The 21220-nt window shown below is 36.4% G+C and overlaps 1 protein-coding gene across 8 annotated transcripts in view; it reads right to left on the reverse strand.

Annotated features, from left to right (window-relative positions):
* NOX4 (NADPH oxidase 4) overlaps positions 1 to 21220 on the reverse strand; it is a 170973-nt gene that overhangs the window by 141634 nt on the left and 8119 nt on the right. For 5 of the 8 annotated variants that reach the window (XR_013442516.1, XR_013442517.1, XM_078058663.1 and 2 more), the window contains exons 3-4: positions 2000 to 2110; positions 317 to 401 (exon numbers count right to left, since the gene is read on the reverse strand). Coding sequence is in view for 6 of the 8 variants with exons in the window: in XM_078058663.1 (XP_077914789.1) it covers positions 317 to 401; positions 2000 to 2110 (196 nt within the window). In the remaining 2 variants the exon portion in view is untranslated. Of the gene's footprint in view, positions 1 to 316; positions 402 to 1999; positions 2111 to 7951; positions 8020 to 21220 lie in introns of those variants that run through there. The other 3 variants (XM_078058664.1, XM_078058667.1, XM_078058666.1) reach the window with 3 other exon arrangements.

Here is a 21220-nt window from a genome sequence, read left to right on the forward strand (position 1 = left end):
TTTAAACCTTAAAAATTTTTATTTTATTTCTTTTAGTCTTTCTAAATGAAAGTATTTACTTGTAGGAAACAATTATTAACAGCTTGAGAGCCAACTCTCATACATGATAATGTGAAAACTACATACATAATGTGTAAGATACACTCATTTTCTATAGCACAATTAGGCAACTCTCTTTAAACACATGGAAGAGAAAATTAAGGTATGTGATGAGAAAATCACAAGTAGGTGACAGCAAATAATTTACAGAACAACAAAAATACCATTTATAAAATGTGTTCTAACATAATATTTTCATATCTTTTTGTTTTCTCACCTGAAAAAATACATATAGTCACACCACAGGTTATATGGAATGTTCTGCTTTTATCCAACAATCTTCTGGTTCTCCTGCTTGGAACCTAAATAAAATTCAGTATGGTGAAAATGAAGCAGGAAATAAGATATGTGTACAAAGTTTTTCACTATAGCATTGTTCATAATATCAAAGATTTAGAAATACGGCAGAGGCCTAGGAATTAAAAGTTGGTGAGATGAATTATGATATATCTAGTCAGTAGAACACCCAAACCATTACAGAGAATGTGAGAAGACTTATTGATATGGAAAGATGTGTCAGATATATGGCTAGGTAAAAGTGATAACACATAAACTATAGTCCTATAGTGTTTAAAATTAATGGCATTCTATGCAAATCTGAAGGCATTTACCCCAAACTAATCTGTGGTTGTTACAGCACAGTAATATTAGGAGAAACTTTCACTGATTACTTTACATATTTCTGGAATGTTTGAGTTGTACAATATATATAATTTCCTTTTGTAGTCAAAAAATAAGATGATTTTTAAATGAAGCAATTCCATCTACGCTTTTAAATGCCTTCTTGATCTTATAAAAAAATAAAATGTCAAGCATCTTTGAATACCTATGTTTCACATCAGGGGACCGTTCTTTAAGACTTATTTAAATACTGAGAGACTTAGGTGGGCACTTTTCATTTCCTGCCGTTTATCTTCTCTTTCTTCACACCAAGCCAATAGCCAGCCATAGGCATCAAAACCTAGCATTTTACAATGGTAGGCAACCTAGAGAAAGAGTTATTTCCACAAATTACTGCATTAAAAGCAAAGAGTTTCTAAATATAATTACATGAAAAGGTTGAGAAGTTTTACTGCAGTAAATCTGCTCATATGAACCACACAGAACATCAAAGTGACCTCATATTAACAACTTCTTTTAAAGTATCAATATTGATCCAGGAATGCCTTATTATTTCAACAAAGAAAAGAAACACAAACACACCAGGATAACTGAAGACAAAAAATAATTTGTTGAGTTTTAATTTCCAAAGTGCTTTACTGTTTCCTTACAACCTTCATTTTACAACATCACACATGACATCACATCTTAATCAAGACATCTCCAAGACTATTACATAGCTTAAAACACGCATGTATTTGAAAAGGAGATAAATCGCCACCAACACCAGTAGACACTGTATATTTTGATGAAAGTCCACAGGGCTCTAGTTTCTAGTTTGCTCACCTGGACTTAACTAAATGAAAACACAGGCTCTCAATGAGGCATAGTAGTATAGTGGAAAAATCTCAGAACTGGGACTGATCTTAGCTCTGCCATTTTGCTAGTCTCATGACATTGGTCAAGTTACTTAACCTCTCTGTGCCTCAGTTCTTCATCTACAAGACCTGCAGAATCATTGTGAGGATTCACACTTACATCTGTGGAGTGCTTAGCCCAGCACCTGATATCACTATTAATAGCCATTTCTATTATCCACTGCCTCTGTCTAGCATTGCAGAAGAGCTCACTGATCATCTTGACAGGTGACATGGTCTTTACTATCATCTGGTAGCTGACAGCAGATGATAGAAATCAGTCTATTAGAAGGTCAGACCATGAAAACTCAGTAGTACTAACATGCCACTGTTCCACTTGATTTTTTATCCTGGAATCTGTGACTAGGATTTTTTGTTCTTACCTTCTGGGATCCTCGTAGGTAAGCCAGGAGCATCCGGCACATGGGTAAAAGGATAAGGCTGCAGTTGAGGTTAAGAACAGATGCTGAGGCTCTGCTTAGACACAATCCTAGCTGAACAAATAAGGCAAGAGTCAAAACACAGTCAAGGCAAAAACAGACTACAGACTTGCTGCAGACCTCATCCTGCTTCTCCTTGAAGGATCATGGCAAAGTGCCAACTTCTTTGAGAATCTGGAACAACTGTCTACTTCCCTCTCACCAAAAACCCCTAAAAGAAACTGGTCTCTGCCTGCTCTGCACTGCCATATAACTTACTCTCCCCTCATTTCCACTAGTGTTATAAACACTTGAGTACATTTTTCTGGTGTGAAGTCAATTTCTTGTTGTGGCCCCACTATACTGTTATGGGTATGAAGGGGCCCTCCAGAGCCTTGGTGTATTATAAGGTACCTCCACACTGGTGCAGTTGAATCCTCTTTTCACCGATAAGGTGCCAAAAATTTCAAATAAAGCTTTTTCATTTGTGTTCTCTCTAGAACCTTCTGACCACACAACCCCCTTCCAAACCATTGCCTGCCTGCCTTTCAGCTCTTTACCTTACTGACTCTACCCATCTTTCAGGTTTTACCTTAAGCACTGTGCCTCTAGAGTTCTTCTGTGACCCAAAACTAGGAGGGATCCAGATCAGCTGTGCCCCGTACAAAGATAATCATAACCACATTGTGCAATGCTTTTTTCAAAGAATCAGAACCCTCGGTGTTGAGGCCATACTTTCTGGCAACTAATTTTAAATCAAACTCCTGCTAGATTGTCATCTGCTATTGTCTGGTACTACCTACATTTTTCATATAAATAGTGTATCACATGAAAACAAGAGAAGGGGTATCTGCACTCTTGTCCTAAAATAAACATAAAAGGACTTTATTTTAAGGATATTGACTAAGAAATATGTATAAGTCAGATGCTTTTCTTATCTTAAAATTATTTATGCTCCTGAGATTTCCAACTTAACTCTTGGCAAAATAGCAACTCTGTTACAAAATGTTTGTTGTCAGCACATGAAGTATTGTTCCTGAAGGGGAGACAGGGTAATAAGTCATGTAAGGAAAGCAATAATTTTCATTGACTTATATAAAAAGTAATTAATATTTCCAGTTAGGCTATTTCTACACCATGAGTTAGAAAACCTTAGGGATATATTACAATGAATATACTAGTAATTAGACAAATAGAAATAAGCCCCTCTAGACTATCTAAAAAAACGTTAAATATAATATTCTCACCTCACTCAGCAAAGTTATTATCATTTCAGAGTGATGGGTTTTTGTTATTTAGGCCTCCAGAGAAATAGAGTAATTGTTATCTCTTTGATCTGGCATGTGCACATGATAAGAAAATTTTAGCTCAAGGGATTTTAGATGATAATTATATCTGCAATTTTAATGTACCAGGACAATAATTCACTTAAAATTTATCAGCTAAAATCTATCATATAAGTGTAGGACTTAAGAGATACAAATAAATTATCCAATTTTCTTTTGTAGTTCAACAATTTAAAGAAAATTCTTACAGTCTTCATTTTCTAACCATATATCGTGTCTGGAAGTGTTTTATTGTTGTGCTTACATTAAATCACATAGTAATTTAACTCAAAGTGGCTTTAAGTGTCCCCTTAGGATAGATGGAGTTTATCTTGGCATACCACTTCTTCCTTAACAATGCTATAAAATCTACCCGGAAATTTTACCAAGGACTCATTTCCTCATGTATGTTTGTTCCTGAATTTTTTAGTTTTAGTTTTTTCAACTAAGATGAAAACTTCTCTTTACTAGGTTATCAGAGTACAAAACTCCCTCATTCTGAAGCAACGGAGAGAATGAGGAACATGGAGACAGATCGCAGTCAAGTGGCGCAAGCACAGGAAACCACGTGATCTACTTACTACATGGGTAACATCCTACGGCGAAGAGCATTTGTTTTATTTAGTCCCTCTTAATGCATGACCATTGTAAGAATCTGCTCCCTCAAATGTTTACTGAAAACAAAGGACCGCCCCAAGTTATGTGGCCAGGTCCACTCTGTGACTCTGACTCGTGTTACCATTCCTAGAGCACTAACCGCTGCTCTACTTTTCCAACTTCATTCGAGTTTGTTGTCACCAGATGGCAGTGTTACTTTCACGTTTAGAATCCTACCTGTCAAGGTCTCTAAAACATAATTGAGAATTCCATATGTAATTTTAAAACTATAAATATATTTTAGATGAGTATATACAAATAAAACATAGCTTACTCCTTTTTATGGACTGAATGTCTGTTCCCCCCGAAATTCATATGATGAAATCTAATGTCAAGAAAGGAAAGGAAAGAAAGAGGGAGAAAGAAAGAAAGAAAGAAAGAAAGGAAGGAAGGAAGGAAGGAAGGAAGGAAGGAAGGAAGGAAGAGAGAAAGAAAGAAAGAAAGAAAGAAAGAAAGAAAGAAAGAAAGAAAGAAAGAAAGAAAGAAAGAAAAGAAAGAAAGAAAGAAAGAAAACGAAACGAAAAGAAAAGGAAGAAAAAGGAATGAAGGAAGGAAGGAAGGAAGAAGAAAGGGATGCCTGGGTGGCTCAGTCGGAAGCATCTGCCTTTGGCTCAGGTCATGATCCCAGAGTGCTGGGATAGAGCCCCGCATCAGGCTCCTTGTTCGGCGGGGAGCCTGCTTCTCCCTCTGCCTGCCGCTCCCCCTGCTTGTTCTCTCTCTCTCCCTCTCTCTCTCTGACAAATAAATAAATAAAATCTTAAAAAGAAAACAAGAAGAAGGAAGGAAGGGAGAAATCTAATGTCATAGTATTTGAGAGCTTTGGGGAGGTAATTGTGTTTAGATAAGATTATGAGAGTAGGGCCCCCATTGTGGGATTAGTGCTCTTGTAAGAAGAGGAAGAGACCACAGCTCTCCATAGACTCCATGTCAGGATACAGCAAGAAAATGGCCCTGCAAACCAGGAAAAGGGCTCTCATCAGACATCAAATCTGCTGGCACTTTGATCTGAGACTTCCCAGCCTCAACTGAAATAAATGTTCTCTTAGCCACCTGGTCTACAGTATTTTGTTAGAGCAAACTGAACTAATGCAATCCTAAAGAACATCATAAGAGCATATGCCATTTGAAGCAAGTTATAAAAGAATATAACATCTGCGTATAACAAGTGCGTGGTAATTTTCCTAAAATCTCAAACACATGGTTTCTTATCTTAAATCTGCTACTTAATAACTATTCATCTTGAGCTAGTTAACTGTCCTTTTCTGTAAAATTAAGAGGGATAAATGTTCTTATCTGTAAAATTAATATAATATGCTATGATACAATAATCCTAGTTCTTAGAACTTTTGTGAAAAGTAAAACCAGTCTAAAATATGCAAGCACTATATAAAATTAATTTATTGCCTGAGGTCACTGTATCACATCCCTTCTCTGAATGTTCTCCTCTGTACTTCTGCAGGAAGCCCCACTTACATTATTCATTCAATATATATTTATTGTGATACGCACACATCCCAAGGCACTGGGAGTTCAATGGTGAATGAAAAACAGAGAATGTCTATTCCTTAGTATCTTTATATTCCAGTAGGGGAAACAGATACTAATCAAATAGCTACATAATCAAATGTAAATTCTAACAATGATCAATGCTGTGAATGAGAAATACAGAGCACAAGCATGTGTAACAGGAAATGAAAGCTAAATAAGAAGGTCAGGAAGGCTTCCCTGATTAAGTGAAAAGTGAACTGAGATTTTGAGGGTGAGAGTACAAGTCATCCAAAAATGAGAAAGACATCCATACAGAAAAAAAAAAAAACAGCATGAGAACTGATGCAACAAATGGGAGCATGGTGTATATATGAGAATTTAATAGTAGGTCAGTGTGGTTGGATTGGAAATGGAGGGTGATTACAACAGAAGACTGGAGAAGGGGTAGACCTGCTGGATTGTGTAGGTCACATTAAGAATGCAGGTCTTTATTCTAAAATCAGGGCAGAATGAATGTGTTTTAAGCAGAGAAGTGGTATAAAGAGATTAGTATTTGCTAATGATTACTCTGAATCAAGTATGGAGAACAAATTGGAAGAGAGTAATTTGGGCAATTACATTACTTTGTGTAGTTAATCATCACAAAAATGTCGTTTGAGACAAGGATTGCATTTTATGGTAATTATGACTGAGTCTTACATACAGAAAGGATCCAGTGTTGACTAAATATTGTACTTATCAGTAAGTTTATTTTGCCAAGTAATTTACCAATACATATACCTCTGAACTTGGAGAACTAAAAGGGCCTCTCCACATCCCACCATCCACCCAGAGTCTAACCCCTTCTATGACTGCCCTAACCAAAGGTAATCCACCCTCTGTTGATTTTTTCCTGAGATAGTAGCCTCTTCCACCATCAAAAACTTGTTTTGCTTTCTTACAGTAGCACGAAGTCTGCGTCTCTGTAACTTCCACCCACCAGGCAGCTCTAGATAATAATATTCCTAAACTGAAAATAAAAGAACAATGATTTGCTAATCCAATCTTGTTTTCTTCTTGCAAAACACAATCAGTTGCCTCTGAAATTCTTGAAATAATCGTTAGACTCCCCCTCATCTCTATGACCTTTCCCAATTCTGCCAGAATTCAGCACATCCTCAAGATATTAGTAAACATAGACTAATAGTAGCAGGCAGTACTGAAGAGCATCATCTCCCTCACAAAGCCCATGATCTCCGCTAATTCCAAGACTGTGCTAATTTATAGGGCAACTCTGTTACATAATGGCTCATCTTAAGTTAGCAACATAGAGATTTTCTCACATGAGTAAGTTGCTACCGAGCAATGATCCCTATCCTACAGTGGAAAAAAACAATGAAGGTGAGAGATAGCAGGTGCAATGCAAGAACGGATTGGCTTTAGCCTATTCGATTATATTGGGTATAAACCCTAGATTCTGACATTTTTCCTTCTTAATTTTGCTTTAGCTAAAAATTTTACATTCACGTTTTCCACATCTTCATCTAAGTTTTTGACAATGCTATTAAAGTGTAACAAAATCCTATTGAAATTGTTGACCTGCAAACTACCTTTTCCAGTAAATAAACTTTCAAATGAACATTTTGCTCTCAAATGGGAAATTTCTCAAAAATTTTGAGGAAATATGACATTCTACATGTAAATATCTATGCAACACTATTGCTCAAAGGGATTTGTAAAGCCGGCGAAGTATTAAAAGTAAGTTTCAATAACTGGTCATTTTTCTGTAGCTACCTCTCAGTGAGTCAACAATTAGTCAACTATTTGCAGGAAAAAAAATAAAAATTACCATAGAGGTTTATAACAAATTATTTTATATTCTGATTTGGTATTTTGTGTTTTGTCTAAAACTATGTAAATTTGTACTCATTAAGGTCAATTTTGTTGACTCTTTTTAATCAAACCAAATGAAGCCTACACAACCCTTAATTCTTACATGTTGTATAGCCACAGCACTGTAGCTCTATCATGGGGCTTTACACATCATCCAGTCCAACCTTCTTTTTGCCACTATTCACAATGCTGCTTTGGAAAGAAACAGGGGCTAGAACCCAGGCCCGCCTCCAGGTTATCTGACATTTTCTAAGAACATGTCACTCCCCAGAACAGAGACGTGAATCCAGACATCTTGCCTAGCACACTTTTCAAACCATAATACTTCCTTACTCTTTCAATTGCTTATCTGTTATCCAACCAGTATATTTCCCTGTCATTTCGTGTAACTCTTTGCAGAAAATTTTCCTACTCTGACTGCACACTGAAATCACTTGATGGACTATTTAAAAATAAACACATCTCTGTTGTACTTCCTGAAATTTTTATTCCTTAGTTCTGGAGAGGGGGCCCCAGGAGGTTCACCCAGGCTTGGCAATCGCTGTTTTAGAATGAACTTCAAAGTCAAACAAACCTGAGTTTAAAGCACCTTTAGAGCTGTGTGGCCTGATGTATTTTCTTACCATGTTTCATTTTCCTCATCTATAAAATAAAAACAATGCATCAACCTAAACGGGTTATTGTGAGTATTGAGTATAGTACCTAGTGCAGTGCCCAGCATCTAGTAAAAAGTCAGCAGAAGCTATTATCATAATCCTGGTCCCTGGCCATCCACAAACCTGCTCTAGTTTTAGAATGTAAATGTTCTTAAAGCACACCTTTCTGCAAATAACTTTTTCCTAGACTGTCTTTCCATCCTCAGCTCTGAAGAATTAAGATTCTAGCTGCAGCTATGGGAGCTGAGCTTTATTGCACTTGTCCGTATCTAAAGATCTCAAGGAAAGTTCTAAGCAATTAGTGGGTGTTCAATAAACATAGGGCAGATGAATGAATGAATGAGCCTATGAGATGATCCTTCAGTGTCCTCATTTTGGAAAATTAAGAAAAAAATAATCAAGACCAAAAGTGATCACCCAAGAAATCTAGTTTACATCTAGGGTTAGACTCAGACCTGCTCTGTCAACCATATTGCCCAAGAATAGCAACTCTGCCTCCATTTCCCCAACTGCCACCATTCTGGAGACTAGGATTTACTCTAGGGAACTACACACCACCCAGTTGAAGAAAATCCTCAGGGCCACTGTAGCTCTTTGATGAGATTGTATAAGTCATCTAATCCAGCCCTCTTTTTATACCAACTTATATTAAAAGTCTGTAAATAAGCCAAATTGATGATGCCATAGGGCCAATTGGCTATCCTTTTATATTTAATGCAGCTCCTGGATGCATTACCAAGATTAATCAGCTCTTCTTCTAAGATTTTACCACATATCTCCATTCCCTATCCCTAGCTCATGTCATTCCTTCTATTTGTGATGCCATTCTACCTCTTTCAACCTCCACATTTCCTTTAGAGTACTTTACATATTATATTGTAATATTTTACCTATTTATTGTTTTCTCCCCAAAAGCACTGCTAAGGGGGCAATGCCCAAAATGCCTCTTATTGTTGGGGACCTCAAAAGTGCATGCTCATTAATAGTGAAAGTTATTTTGAAAAAAATACTCCTTGGGGAAAATATGCTTTTAGCAATGAAAGTCAAAGAAAAGTAGAAGTGAGACAGATACATGAGCAAAAAGAGACAACCCCGTAAAGTAGTCCATACAATTTTCCAAAGCAATAGTAAGCACTTTTTATTGTCTTTATAATCACCAAAAGGGTCCATGGCAGAAAATCAGAACTGTTTAGTTTTCCTATCCCTATAAATCAAACTTGTGATCCTAACTTAAATTTCAGTGTGTACCATTAATATATAACAGGGATATGAATTTAGAATATGATAGGTATTTCATACAGGCAGGATTGCACTTAATGAGTCTTAAAAACAATATTTCAATGAAAAGGTAGTTCAAAAAGTTGATTACCTAACTACTTTGATATGGTTTCATATGAAAACAATAATGAATAACATGCCATGAACTGTCAGAAAGCAGTTAATAATAATTGGAGTAATTATTTCTTTAAAAAATTCCAAAATAAACTGCCAATTCAGTGGTCTTGGGGTATATCCAAAAGCTCATGAATGTCTCTTCATTCCATTATGAACCTGTAATTCATGCCAAATGATCCTAGCTGGTTTCTGTCAACTAACTGCCCTGGAGACTTTTAACTATGATGTAATTTTTGACTCAAGTTGACCTCTCTTCCAATCTATAAACCTCTTTTTTTTTTTAACACTGTCTCTAAAGAAGCTATCAGTTCTAAAGAAAGAAGCTGGGGGTGGGGGGCAGATTTTGTTTCCATATAATTAAAGAGACCACCAAAAGAATAGAATCCATCCTGACTTCATATGCAGATTTCCTTATGCTTAACTCAAATCTTTCCTTTAATATCTCATCATCCATCATTCCACCCTTTCTAGAAGTAAACTTTCTTCCATTTTCAGTAGGAATGTAGTCTTTCCTTAGAAGTCTATTACCAAACTGTGGAAGGAGCCAAGATGCCCTTCAACAGATGAATGGATAAAGAAGATGTGGTCCATATATACAATGGAATATTACTCAGCCATCAGAAAAGATGAATACCCACCATTTGCATCGCCATGGATGGAACTGGACGGGATTATGCTAAGTGAAATAAGTCAAGCAGAGAAAGACATATGGTTTCACTCATATGTGGAACATAAGGAATAGCACAGAGGACCATAGGGGAAGGGAGGGAAAACTGAAGGGGGAGAAATCAGACAGGGAGACAAACCATGAGAGACTATGGACTCTGGGAAACAAACTGAAGCTTTCAGAGGGAGGGGGAGTAGGGGGGACGGGGGTAGCTGGGTGATGGGTATTAAGGAGGGCACGTGTTGTGATGAGCACTGGGTGTTATATGAAACTAATGAATCATTGAACATTACATCAAAAACTAATGATGTACTATACAGTGGCTAACTGAACATAATAATAATAAAAAAAGAAGTCTATTACAAGTCAGAAAGAAATATAGCTCTTAGAGAAGAAGAAAGCAAGACTGTTACAATTGTTATTGTTATTATTATGGTATTTCTGTCCAGATTTTGTCTACTTTGTTTTTCCTGTGCCAGAAGCCCAGAGAGCAGAAGAGATTCACTTCTAGACTATGTGTCTGTCTACAAAAGTTAAAGTTCAACCTAAGTGGGATCCAGAATTGCACTGAACACATTCATGGGTTTCAGTGGGCAATGCTGTCTACTGAACAGGTCATCACATTAAAAAGCATGACATTTTTTATCACACTTAATATCTGTGACCTCTACCAAGGTCATTGTCTCCAAAACCTAGAATTGGAAAACTTAACAAAACAATGGTAAAAACTTGCTCCATTTTCTCTTGTAGTACTGTTCCAAAAGGTAAAAACACATCAAATGAAAATGGCTTCTCTTTAGCTGACAAAATGAATTTTTTTAATCACCTATTACATTCCTGCAGATATTCATGCTCATCTCTTACCATCTACTCCTATCTATGGCACAAGAACAAGGGTCTTGAGAATTACAGTGCATTTGCTTGTATGTCATTGTTACAGTTCCTCTTCCTACAGAAGTTAGCCATGCACAGGGAAAGGCACCAAGGAATGGCATGCATTTTGCAGAGCACGGTTGACTAGAAAGCTGAGGCAGGCCTTGTTTCTCTTTCATCACAGGTCCAGCACATCTGATCACAATTACTGGATATTTATTTAGTAACATCTCAGCTACTCTTCATCAGGAATCATCATTCCAAAACCTTGCATCATTCTTCCTCATCCTTAAAACATTTTTAATTTTTCAACATTCCTCCTAAAAGTTAGAAGCCAAAACAGAGATACTAGTGGCCCAAACACATGGAATAATTTTTGAAAGGAAACAACAGTCATAGCAATGGCACAGCCTCACATGGTTAGAATTGTAGTCAGACTATCCACAATGACATATATTAAAATGCATACAGTGCGGGCGCCTGGGTGGTTCAGTCAGGTAAAGCGTCTGCCTTCAGCTCAGGTCATGATCCCAGGGTCCTGGGATCGAGCCCCATATCAGGCTCCCTGCTCAGTAAGAAGCCTGCGAGAGCAAGAACGCTCTCCCTCTGCTGCTCCCCCTGCCTGTGCTCTCTCGAGCTCTCGCTGTCAAATAAATAAAAATCTTAAAAATAAATAAATAAATAAATAAATAAATAAATAAATAAATAAATCTCATACAGTGAGTATAGAATATTCAATATTAAGATTTTTCTCTCATGACTGTCAAGCATACCCTACTTAAACATATCTATTTTACTCTTCCTGAACTCAATCCTATTTCTTAATAACTCTTCTTAACTGATTCTATAAAACTGTCTTTACGTTCTATCTTGGTCCTCAAGATATTAGCAATCTTAGCTAACTCAGCGTGTCTTTTAACCATAACTTTCAACTTTGAATCCAGTAAAATTTCTTCTAGTCTTTCTTTGGAAAAAAAAAAAAAAATACTGTCTCCAAGAAGATATTAATTCTAAGAAAACGAACTCTGGGTGCATGAAAATGGCCAAAATGGGTAAGAGAGTAGGTACTCAGTAAAATGGACTGAATGAATGGATTGTTTGGTACAGACTATCGACCTAAACTTCCTGATACATACATATTTAAGCACTAGACTCTTTCAACAAATTCTTCAGAGTTTAATTGGTCAACACACAGTGGCCCACACTAGTTCATCTCTTGGTAGAACAATACATTAAATCAAATGTAAGATGATAAATGGGTGTAAGAGAGGAAATATAAATCAAAAATAATATTTTTTTCCCTAAAAAGCTAACATTTAATAGGTTCAAAATATCTCACTTTGGAATTTCTTAAAAAAATAAAGTGGCATACAGAAATACTTGTCCAAGTGTATATATAAATTTCTACAAGGATATTCACTGCAGTATGGTATGTGATATAAAAACAAAAAGAATAGAACCAAAATGGTTAACAGTAGAAAAATGAAAAAAAGTTTTCTATATATTACGGGACAGTATTTAGCCACTGAAAATAAGTTAAACTTGCATAATGGAAATGAATTAATAATATACAGGTGCAAAATGAGTATCTGCACATAACATAGATTATATAGAAATAAAGGGGGGTTTCTAATTTTTTTTCTATGGTAACATCAGTATTCAATGTACAGAAGCATGTGTTTCTTTTGAAATGTAATGTATTTTAACAATTAAGTACCAAGAACTAAATGGATAGATCACAATAAAAACTCACACTAATTAAAACTAAATGGGTTAATATACTACAGACTTCTAATAACACATCCAAAGGACATAATTATAAAAACAGAGGAGGTGTTCTACACAATGATGTTGTTCACAGCATTTTCTGGGTTAATAGAGGCCATCTGGATGTCCAAAATTTGGGGAGTGTTTGTGACAGGTATGTCTGTATTTATTCAGTGAAATATTAAAAATAAAAAATGTATGTTTAACAATTTGTGATAATATAACAGAAATAAACCTAATATAATATTTAATGCTGCATGTTAAAAGAATACAAAACTATTTATTCTGATTATATTATTTAAAAAAAAAAAAGAAAAAACTTGTATTTAAGAAATACACCAAAATGTTAACAGCGGTTATATGTGGGTCCTGAGATATAAATGACTTTTTTTGCATTTCCTCCCATTTTCTATAATAAATATGAAAAAGATTTAATAAACTTGAAAGTCACAAGAAAGATTATTTTCTAAAGAAAATGGAGTGGGAAAAAGTAAATTTGAGGAGAAATACTTTCTTTAGTGAAAATGCGAAAGGAAATTTTCCTTTTATTTCAACTTTTGTGCATTTCCCATTTTTTCTTTTAATTGTATGTATTATTTTCATACTGAAAAAAATGACAAAATTTTATAAATTATCTTGCAAATATTTCCATGGCTTAAGGTGATAACTTCCAGAAGAAGGACATTAAGCTACCCTTTTTTCCCAGCCTTTGACAAATAAGAAGATATTTACTTAAAGTTCAGGATCAAAAGACAGGATAAGATAGGACAGGACAAGAAAATAAAGGGCAGAATAGGATGGGACAGGATAGGGTGGGACAGGAGAAGACAGACTAGGACAGGACAGGACAGGATGAAATAGGACGAGACAGGATGGGATAGGACGGGCCCAGGACAGGATGGCACAGAAGAGAACAGGATAGGACAGGACAGAATAGGACAGGAACAGGAAAGAGGGAAAATGATAATGAGTGACATTATAGCTGGCAAGGGAAAAGGGGGTTCCAGGTAATGAACAGAAAAACTACCAGGGTAATGGGAGGCCGTGACAGTTACTGATTCTTGGACACTAGTGCAACTTAAATGGGGCCCAAATGTTAAATATCCAAACCACGGGTCCCTTGTGACAGATAGCATAACACATTTCTTACAGCTTGGTTAGCTTATGTGCTCTTAAGGTATTTACCAAACTGGTCCTGAGAAAAAATAAAGTATTTCTACATATATTAAAATATTAATAAAGAAAGCCCTCATATGCTACCATGTACAAAAATAAAAAATAAAACAAAACAAAGAACAAACAAAAATAACCCTCCAGTCACACTCCATCCCACAACCTTTGAAACCTTGCTTGGTCTTTGGGCCCATACAGCTCTCTATATATTATATTTTGCAGCGCAGAAAGTTAGGGTGAATTGTTGCTGTGACGCTTCTTTGTTTATCTTTTCTATAATCCATTCTGCTCTATTCACCTATCCTTTTCATGTTCTCTCCTATATTTATTCCATGTCCTATATTTCTTTTTTTTTAAGATTTATTTATTTATTTTAGGGAGAGAGAGAGAGAGAGTACAGTGGGGAGGGGCAGAGGGAGAGGGAGAGAGAAACTTCAGCAGACTCTGCACTGAGCAAGGAACCCGACACGGGGCTCGATCTCAGGACCCTGAGATCACAACCTGAGCAGAAACCAAGAGCTGGAGGCTTAACCGACTGTGCTGCCCAGGCACGCCCCCCCATTTCTTATATTTCTAAGGCTGATGTTATATGTGTTATTATTATTGCTTTTACTATAACTGTTTATATGGCTGTGTTTTTTGTTTAAATGGTTAATATTATGTGCAATACATAAGAAAAAAGCCACGGGAATATAGAAATCATATAATACTTAAAATACTTGCTGCATTCTTCCCTTTAGTTATCCAATAACCTTTAGATTTCTCACTGGAAACCAGTTACTACAATGGAATGTCGATTTTTAGAATTGTTCTATGTGTGATATCACCTCCAATGTCATCTTAATCTCACTAAAAACCATTATAACAAGTACACAGAAATATCCTAACAAAATATGTAATTTTGTTACAATATGAACAGATTAGTTGTCCTTCAGTGGTTGGGCAAATCTCTAAGGTATAAAACCAGGAAACTACCATATAATATTTACACTCTAAGAATATGCTTTATGTTCATCATGATGTTATATTAAGCAGTAGGAAATTAGAGGAAATCAAAGGGTCCATTTCTGGGAGAATGTGCAAGTAAACTGTGGCAGATGCGAAACACGGCATACTGTGAGCAATTAGAAACAAAACCCCAAAAAACCACATCATCACATGATAGACTTTGAAAAAACATAATACCGGTTGGAAAAAAGCAAGAAACAGAATGAGGCTATGCATAATACCATTTCGGTGAATTCACAGAAACATGCAAATAAAATAGCGATAGAAGGATACATGTCAGCACATTAAAAAGGTTGCTGTTGTCAAGAGGAAAAAGGAACTGAAGAATTGGAGAATGAGGAGTGATTAAACAATGAACTAATAAATGAATGAATGATGAAGCAAAATACCCATGAAGACAGTGTCCTATGAACTAAGGTACATGTTTAAATACTCTGTACCTGAAATCCAAAACATAGCTTTTTAAATCCTTTGTTTTTACAGAGAAGATTCACTGCTAATGTCCTTTAAAGTTCGTTCTCTTCATCTGTACCTCAATCTTTGGTTGATTTGACAGAAAGCTTTAAAAAGGCCAAAAAACTGAGATAAAATTTGAAAACCATTACCAGTTAAAAAGCAATTAATTGTGAGCTTCAATAGTTTTGAAATTATAATTAACAAAAACACACTGCCACTTGCAAAATAGCTCTTTAAATCATTCAGAATGTATACACTATATGAAATGAGGAGTTAATCTCTTAGTTGCTGGAAATTGTGTCATTAGCAGCCATTTACAAATAGATTTCAACATCAAAACATTCTTAACTTCAAAAACGTTGCCTGAAGGAAATGACTCTAACATTGTCTACTCTAACTTGCCATTAGCAAGAAGGAAGTCATACTTTCTGAAGGCCTCACACGCATTTCTTCCTCATCCTACTCAATCCTCTCCTCAAAACAAAACAAAACCCTGTAAGAGATACTAGGTTAAACTATGCAAAACTGCCATTTTTTTAAGTCAGAATATTTCAATACTGGAATTTTTAGGTAGTTTGATTTCATAATATAATTCTCCATTTAAAATTGAGGAAACTTCAGGCTTTGAAGATTTCAATAAATTACTTAAAGATACATTTCTTAAAAGGTAAAGTCCCGATTTCCACTTTAGTCAATTTGTCCATAAAATCCATGTTCTCATATTACATTGTTCATTACATTATACTGTTTCCATTAAACTTTGGAATTTTCACAGGTATTAATATATTTGAAATTTAAACTAATAGTCATTCCATGCTTAGGAAAAGGTGGTAACAGACACTTAGTTTGAACAAGAATTTTTAACTTGTCATATAAGACTTGGACAAATTTTATATATCTAAAATCTGTGGGTTGAACAAAGTATGTTTTCTTCTTTAAGAATAACATGTCCTGGGGTGCCTGGGTGGCTCAGTTATTAAGCATCTGCCTTCGGCTCAGGTCATGATCCCAGGGTCCTGGGATTGAGCCCCGCATCGGGCTCCCTGCTCAGCGGGAAGCCTGCTTCTCCCTCTCCCACTCCCCCTGCTTGTGTTCCCTCTCTCGCTGTGTCTCTCTCTGTCAAATAAATAAATAAAATCTTTTTTTTAAAAAAAAAGAATAACATATCCAAGCTTTAAAATCAGTACAAGTAAAAGACTAGTTTTCTTCAGGCAAACCAAAATTAAGTAAACTTTACAGATCCATTGTGATTATAAACTCTTCTAAGATGTTCTTTTGACTCATTCTTCTAAGATGTTCTTCTAAGATGTTCATTTGACTCATTCTTCCCCTCTCTTATGTTTTACAAAATGTACAAGATCAAAATAAAGAGTTCAGTGATGGGTTCTACATAGTCCAAGCGAAGCTCCAACCCCACAGAAAACTTCCACAGGAGGTAACAAATGTAATACAGACAATGCCCAACAGCAAATGCCATTTCTTGAGTGGAATAACATTCATATTGAAGCTCTGCATTCTTGTGGCTTAATATGAGTCATTTTTTTCCAACTGGAACCCATTAATATAGACCACTGATGATATTTGCTTAGTTTTCCCTTTAGATATTCTGAGCTAGCTGGAGTGGGGGAGGGGGGGACATATTCTTTACCTTTGTTTGCATCACCTAAAGCACTTTACAAATGAGCTTTTGGGTCCATGCTTTTCAAACTGAGAATTCACAAAGCTCAAAGGCCCAAAGTAACTTCTCAAAAGCAATTTGGCCAAGGGAAATCAGTGAGAGGTGAAAGCACTCTTATCACCTATTTCAGCATATTCACAAGAGGTGGTTCTTTTCTTGTACCACAACTCTCTTGGGACACCCTCACCAGCATGGAAATCAATGTTCTCACTCAAGGTAGGGTGACAGCGAGTTATGCAGATAATTAGAAGGCCCATAAGAGAGAGAATTGGGGGTGGGGAGGAATTAGCAAAGAGAATCAAAAGTATAGCATGGGGAAAGAAGAGATTTGTTTGGATCACTACACCTTTGTATCCTTCCAATGCACCTGAGCTTTCTAAGATCACATGAAACAAAATTACTAGCACTTTGAAATCAGCTATTCGATAATCTTATCATAGGAGAAAGGAATATAGTCAGAAAGACATTCACCATAAATCATTTCTTAGATTTATCTTATTATTGAAGTGCCCACTTTTTAAAAAAAAATTCAGATGTATAAAATGCTTTTACTTTGTGAACATCACTCATCTCTTCTTGCCTTAAACTATTTAAGACCTCTGATATCCTTGGATGTGTCTGAAGACCTTTAACAATTTCCAAATTCATGAAAACCATTAAATCATGCAATTTAAACCAAGTTCCCCATAGAACTTGTATTTGATTCATTTATCAAATGAAGTCATTGTCAAATTCAAGTTTTCAATTTCTAAATATGTAAACATCCTATTGATCATGCAAAGTCCATCTCCTAAATCTACTTTTTCTTTAGTCCCAATGCCAAAGCACTAAAGAAACTAATTTTCACATGACTTTTTACCACACTATTTGATTACTATCACATCACAGAGTTGCATTAAAATGTGGATACTAAGAAGTGAGACCCACTCCCCAGCTAAGTCATCTGCTCTTATACTAAGGTCTGTCTTAGTTCATGCCTTAGCACGATTATTAATTACAACATGTCACAGACCTTCAAGATCCCATTTCAAGAGTCAATACTATAAACGTAATGCATACTGGATGTTAAAGGGCATCTGCCACTTTTCCCTCATTCCTTTTCCTGTGACTCCTCCCTGGAGGAGCTCTGTCATGGTGCCATGGCTGGAGCCTTAAAAGCTGGGAGGAATGACAGGACACAGCAACAGTAAATGGTAACCATTTTTCACATCCATGATGTTTTTCAATTCTTCAAAGTACTTTCCTATCCTTTACATCATCTAATCCTCAACACAACACTCTGAGATAAGTAGAACAGTTTCGTCATGTTTCAGTTAGGTGAATTGTCATCTGTGGCTATGAAGAAGAGGGAAGGAAAGAGGAAATTTGGCTTTTGGGGGAACACCTGTTATATAATGGGCTTTATGCTCAGTATTTTTTCCATGAGCGATTTATTTATAATTTCTGTTAGTTTCCCCTTATGTAATAGAACCTACCTTGTGGACTAGTTAAGACTCCGACACAGAATGTATAAAGAACGTAACTCAAGACGTCTGGGTGGCTCAGTCAGTTAAGTGTCTGCCTTTGGCTCAAGGTCATGATCCCAGGGTCCTGGGCTCCTTGCTCAGCGGGGAGCCTGCTTCTCCCTCTCTCTCTGCCCCTCCCCCCGCTTGTGTGCACGCACTTGCTCTCTCTCTTACACGCAGCCTCTCTCTCTTTCAAATAAAATCTTAAAAAAAAAAAAAAGAACGTAATACAATGTCTGCCCATGAGAACATTTCAATGAATGTTGGCTCTTGTTATTATTATTTCTTTTAATTTTCTTTTTTTTAATTTTATTATGTTATGTTAATCACCATACATTACATCATTAGTTTTTGATGTAGTGTCCCATGATTCATTGTTTGCGTATAACACCCAGTGCTCCATTCAATATGTGCCCTCTTTTAATTTTCGTTTTTTTTTAAAGATTTTTTTTTTATTTATTTATTTGAGACAGAATGAGAGAGAGAGCACATGAGAGGGGGGGAGGGTCAGAGGGAGAAGCAGGCTCCCTGCCAAGCAGGGAGCCCGATGCAGGACTCGATCCAGGGACTCCAGGATCATGACCTGAGCCAAAGGCAGTCGCTTAACCAACTGAGCCACCCAGGCGCCCTCTTTTAATTTTCTTTTAAGGTTCACAATATCCTGGTGAGATAGGAATTATTTCCCTTGTTTACCTGTTGAAGACTCCAAGTTTCAGTGAAAATTAACAAGTGCTTTTTGAATGAAATAAATTCTACTTCAAGCTGAAATTCCACACAGCCATCTAACCAAGGTGCTACAAATTTTGTGTCAATTACAAATAGCAACAGATATTTGCTTTGTCCAGAAGGATCAAAGAGGGAGCCAGAGGTCAACCAAAGGAAAAGATAGGTCTCCCTGTCCTAATGCCATCTGCTAAATGCTTGGCAAGTTCCCTTCATCTTTACATAGTTCTGAATTCCTTCTATTATTTTTATTTATAAACATAAATAATTTATAATATTACTATTCAGTGCTATTAATACTATTAATGCTAAATAATACTACTTAATTACAGTAATAACTATCATTTGCTGAGTACCTATGCACCAAGTGCTAAGCATTTCACCCACATGTTCTCATGTAATCTTCACAACTAAACTAAGGGAAAGACTTCAACCCAACTTCACAGATGAGTTAAACTTATACTCAGAGAAGAAATTTACCAAAATCCTAAAGGGAGATAAATGCCTGAGCTAGGATTCAAACTCATATCCGTATAGCTCCAAGGTCCATGATCTTCGTTTGATTGTTGTTTGATTGCTTATTTGATTTTCCTCCCCAGAATGACCTAGGCACTTTTAAAATCAATTTTAGGATCACCACATTGCTTAGCATGATGAACTAGAAAACTTGACTAGGATTAAAAAACTGAGTTGATAAAGAAGACATTTAACTCCACTAAGTTCATCTATCAAATGAGCTAAATGAACTGGATCACCCCGTAAGGTCCCTATAACATTCAGCGATTCTACAGGCTCCTCTCCCTTGGGCTGGGTGTTCCCCAGAGAAGGCAGAAAGCATATGACCTCCAGAATTGTGAGGAAACACATTTCTGTTGGTTAGACCGCCCAGTCTGTGGTACTTTGTTATGGAAGCCTGAGCAAACTAATGCAGGAGACACATAGGATGAGGTGTTCATATCTGCCTCAGGTCTAAGAATAATCCATAAACAATATTCTTACCTTCATTTCTGATCAAGTACTTTTTGATAAAAAAATACACAAACATACATATAGACAGTCTGATGCAGAGCCAGCGGTAGGACACATAAGAACCTCAGGCAAGTGTAGAAAATTCCAGCTTCTAACCCCATCTGTCTCAGAACCTCCCTGGTAGAGCACAGTGATTGAGAACATGGTCTTCAGTATGAGACAAATGTGGGTTCAAATAGGGCTTCTCCAGGTGTTAGCTGTGTGACTTGGGGAAAGTTACCTAACCACTCAGAATCTCAGTTTCTCAATCCCCTAAAAAGTGGTACTTCCTATTTTCCAGGCTTGTTACTTATAGGGATAATTTAAATATAAGGAGTAAGTGAGATTATAAACAGAAAGAGCAAAGAACTAATTATATCTGGCACATAGTATGTGATTAGTAAATGATAAGTTGTTATCAGATTGAACTATATGAAATGGTTGATATTTGATTTTTTATCAAAATGGCAATTCCATATAGTTCGGCCTACTATATATAATGTCACATAGAGGCAGAAGAGCATAATGGTCAATAATACAAGTTCTCGAAACAGGATATTTGGGCTGGAGTCCTGCCTCTGTCACTCACTAGCAAGTTACAGAACATCCCTAATTCAATTGCTCGGCTGACAAATTAAAAATATCTACTCCAGCGGCACCTGGGTGGTTCAGTCGGTTAAACACCTGCCTTCGGCTTGGGTCATGATCTCAGGGTCCTGGGATCGAGCCCCAAGTCAAGTTGGGCTCCCTGCTCAGCAGGGAGTCTGCTTCTCCCTCTGCCCCCTCTCCCCCATCGCTCATGTTCTCTCTCTCAAATAAATAAATAAAAATCTTAAAAAAAATCTACCCCACAGGATGGATGGAAAGGTTAAATAAATTAATCCACACAAAGCTCTTAGACTAATGCCTGCTACCTAGACAGTCCTCAATGAAT

The sequence above is a fragment of the Halichoerus grypus genome, chromosome 11 (genome assembly GCF_964656455.1).
Source record: "Halichoerus grypus chromosome 11, mHalGry1.hap1.1, whole genome shotgun sequence".
In the NCBI taxonomy this organism is placed as follows: domain Eukaryota; kingdom Metazoa; phylum Chordata; class Mammalia; order Carnivora; family Phocidae; genus Halichoerus; species Halichoerus grypus.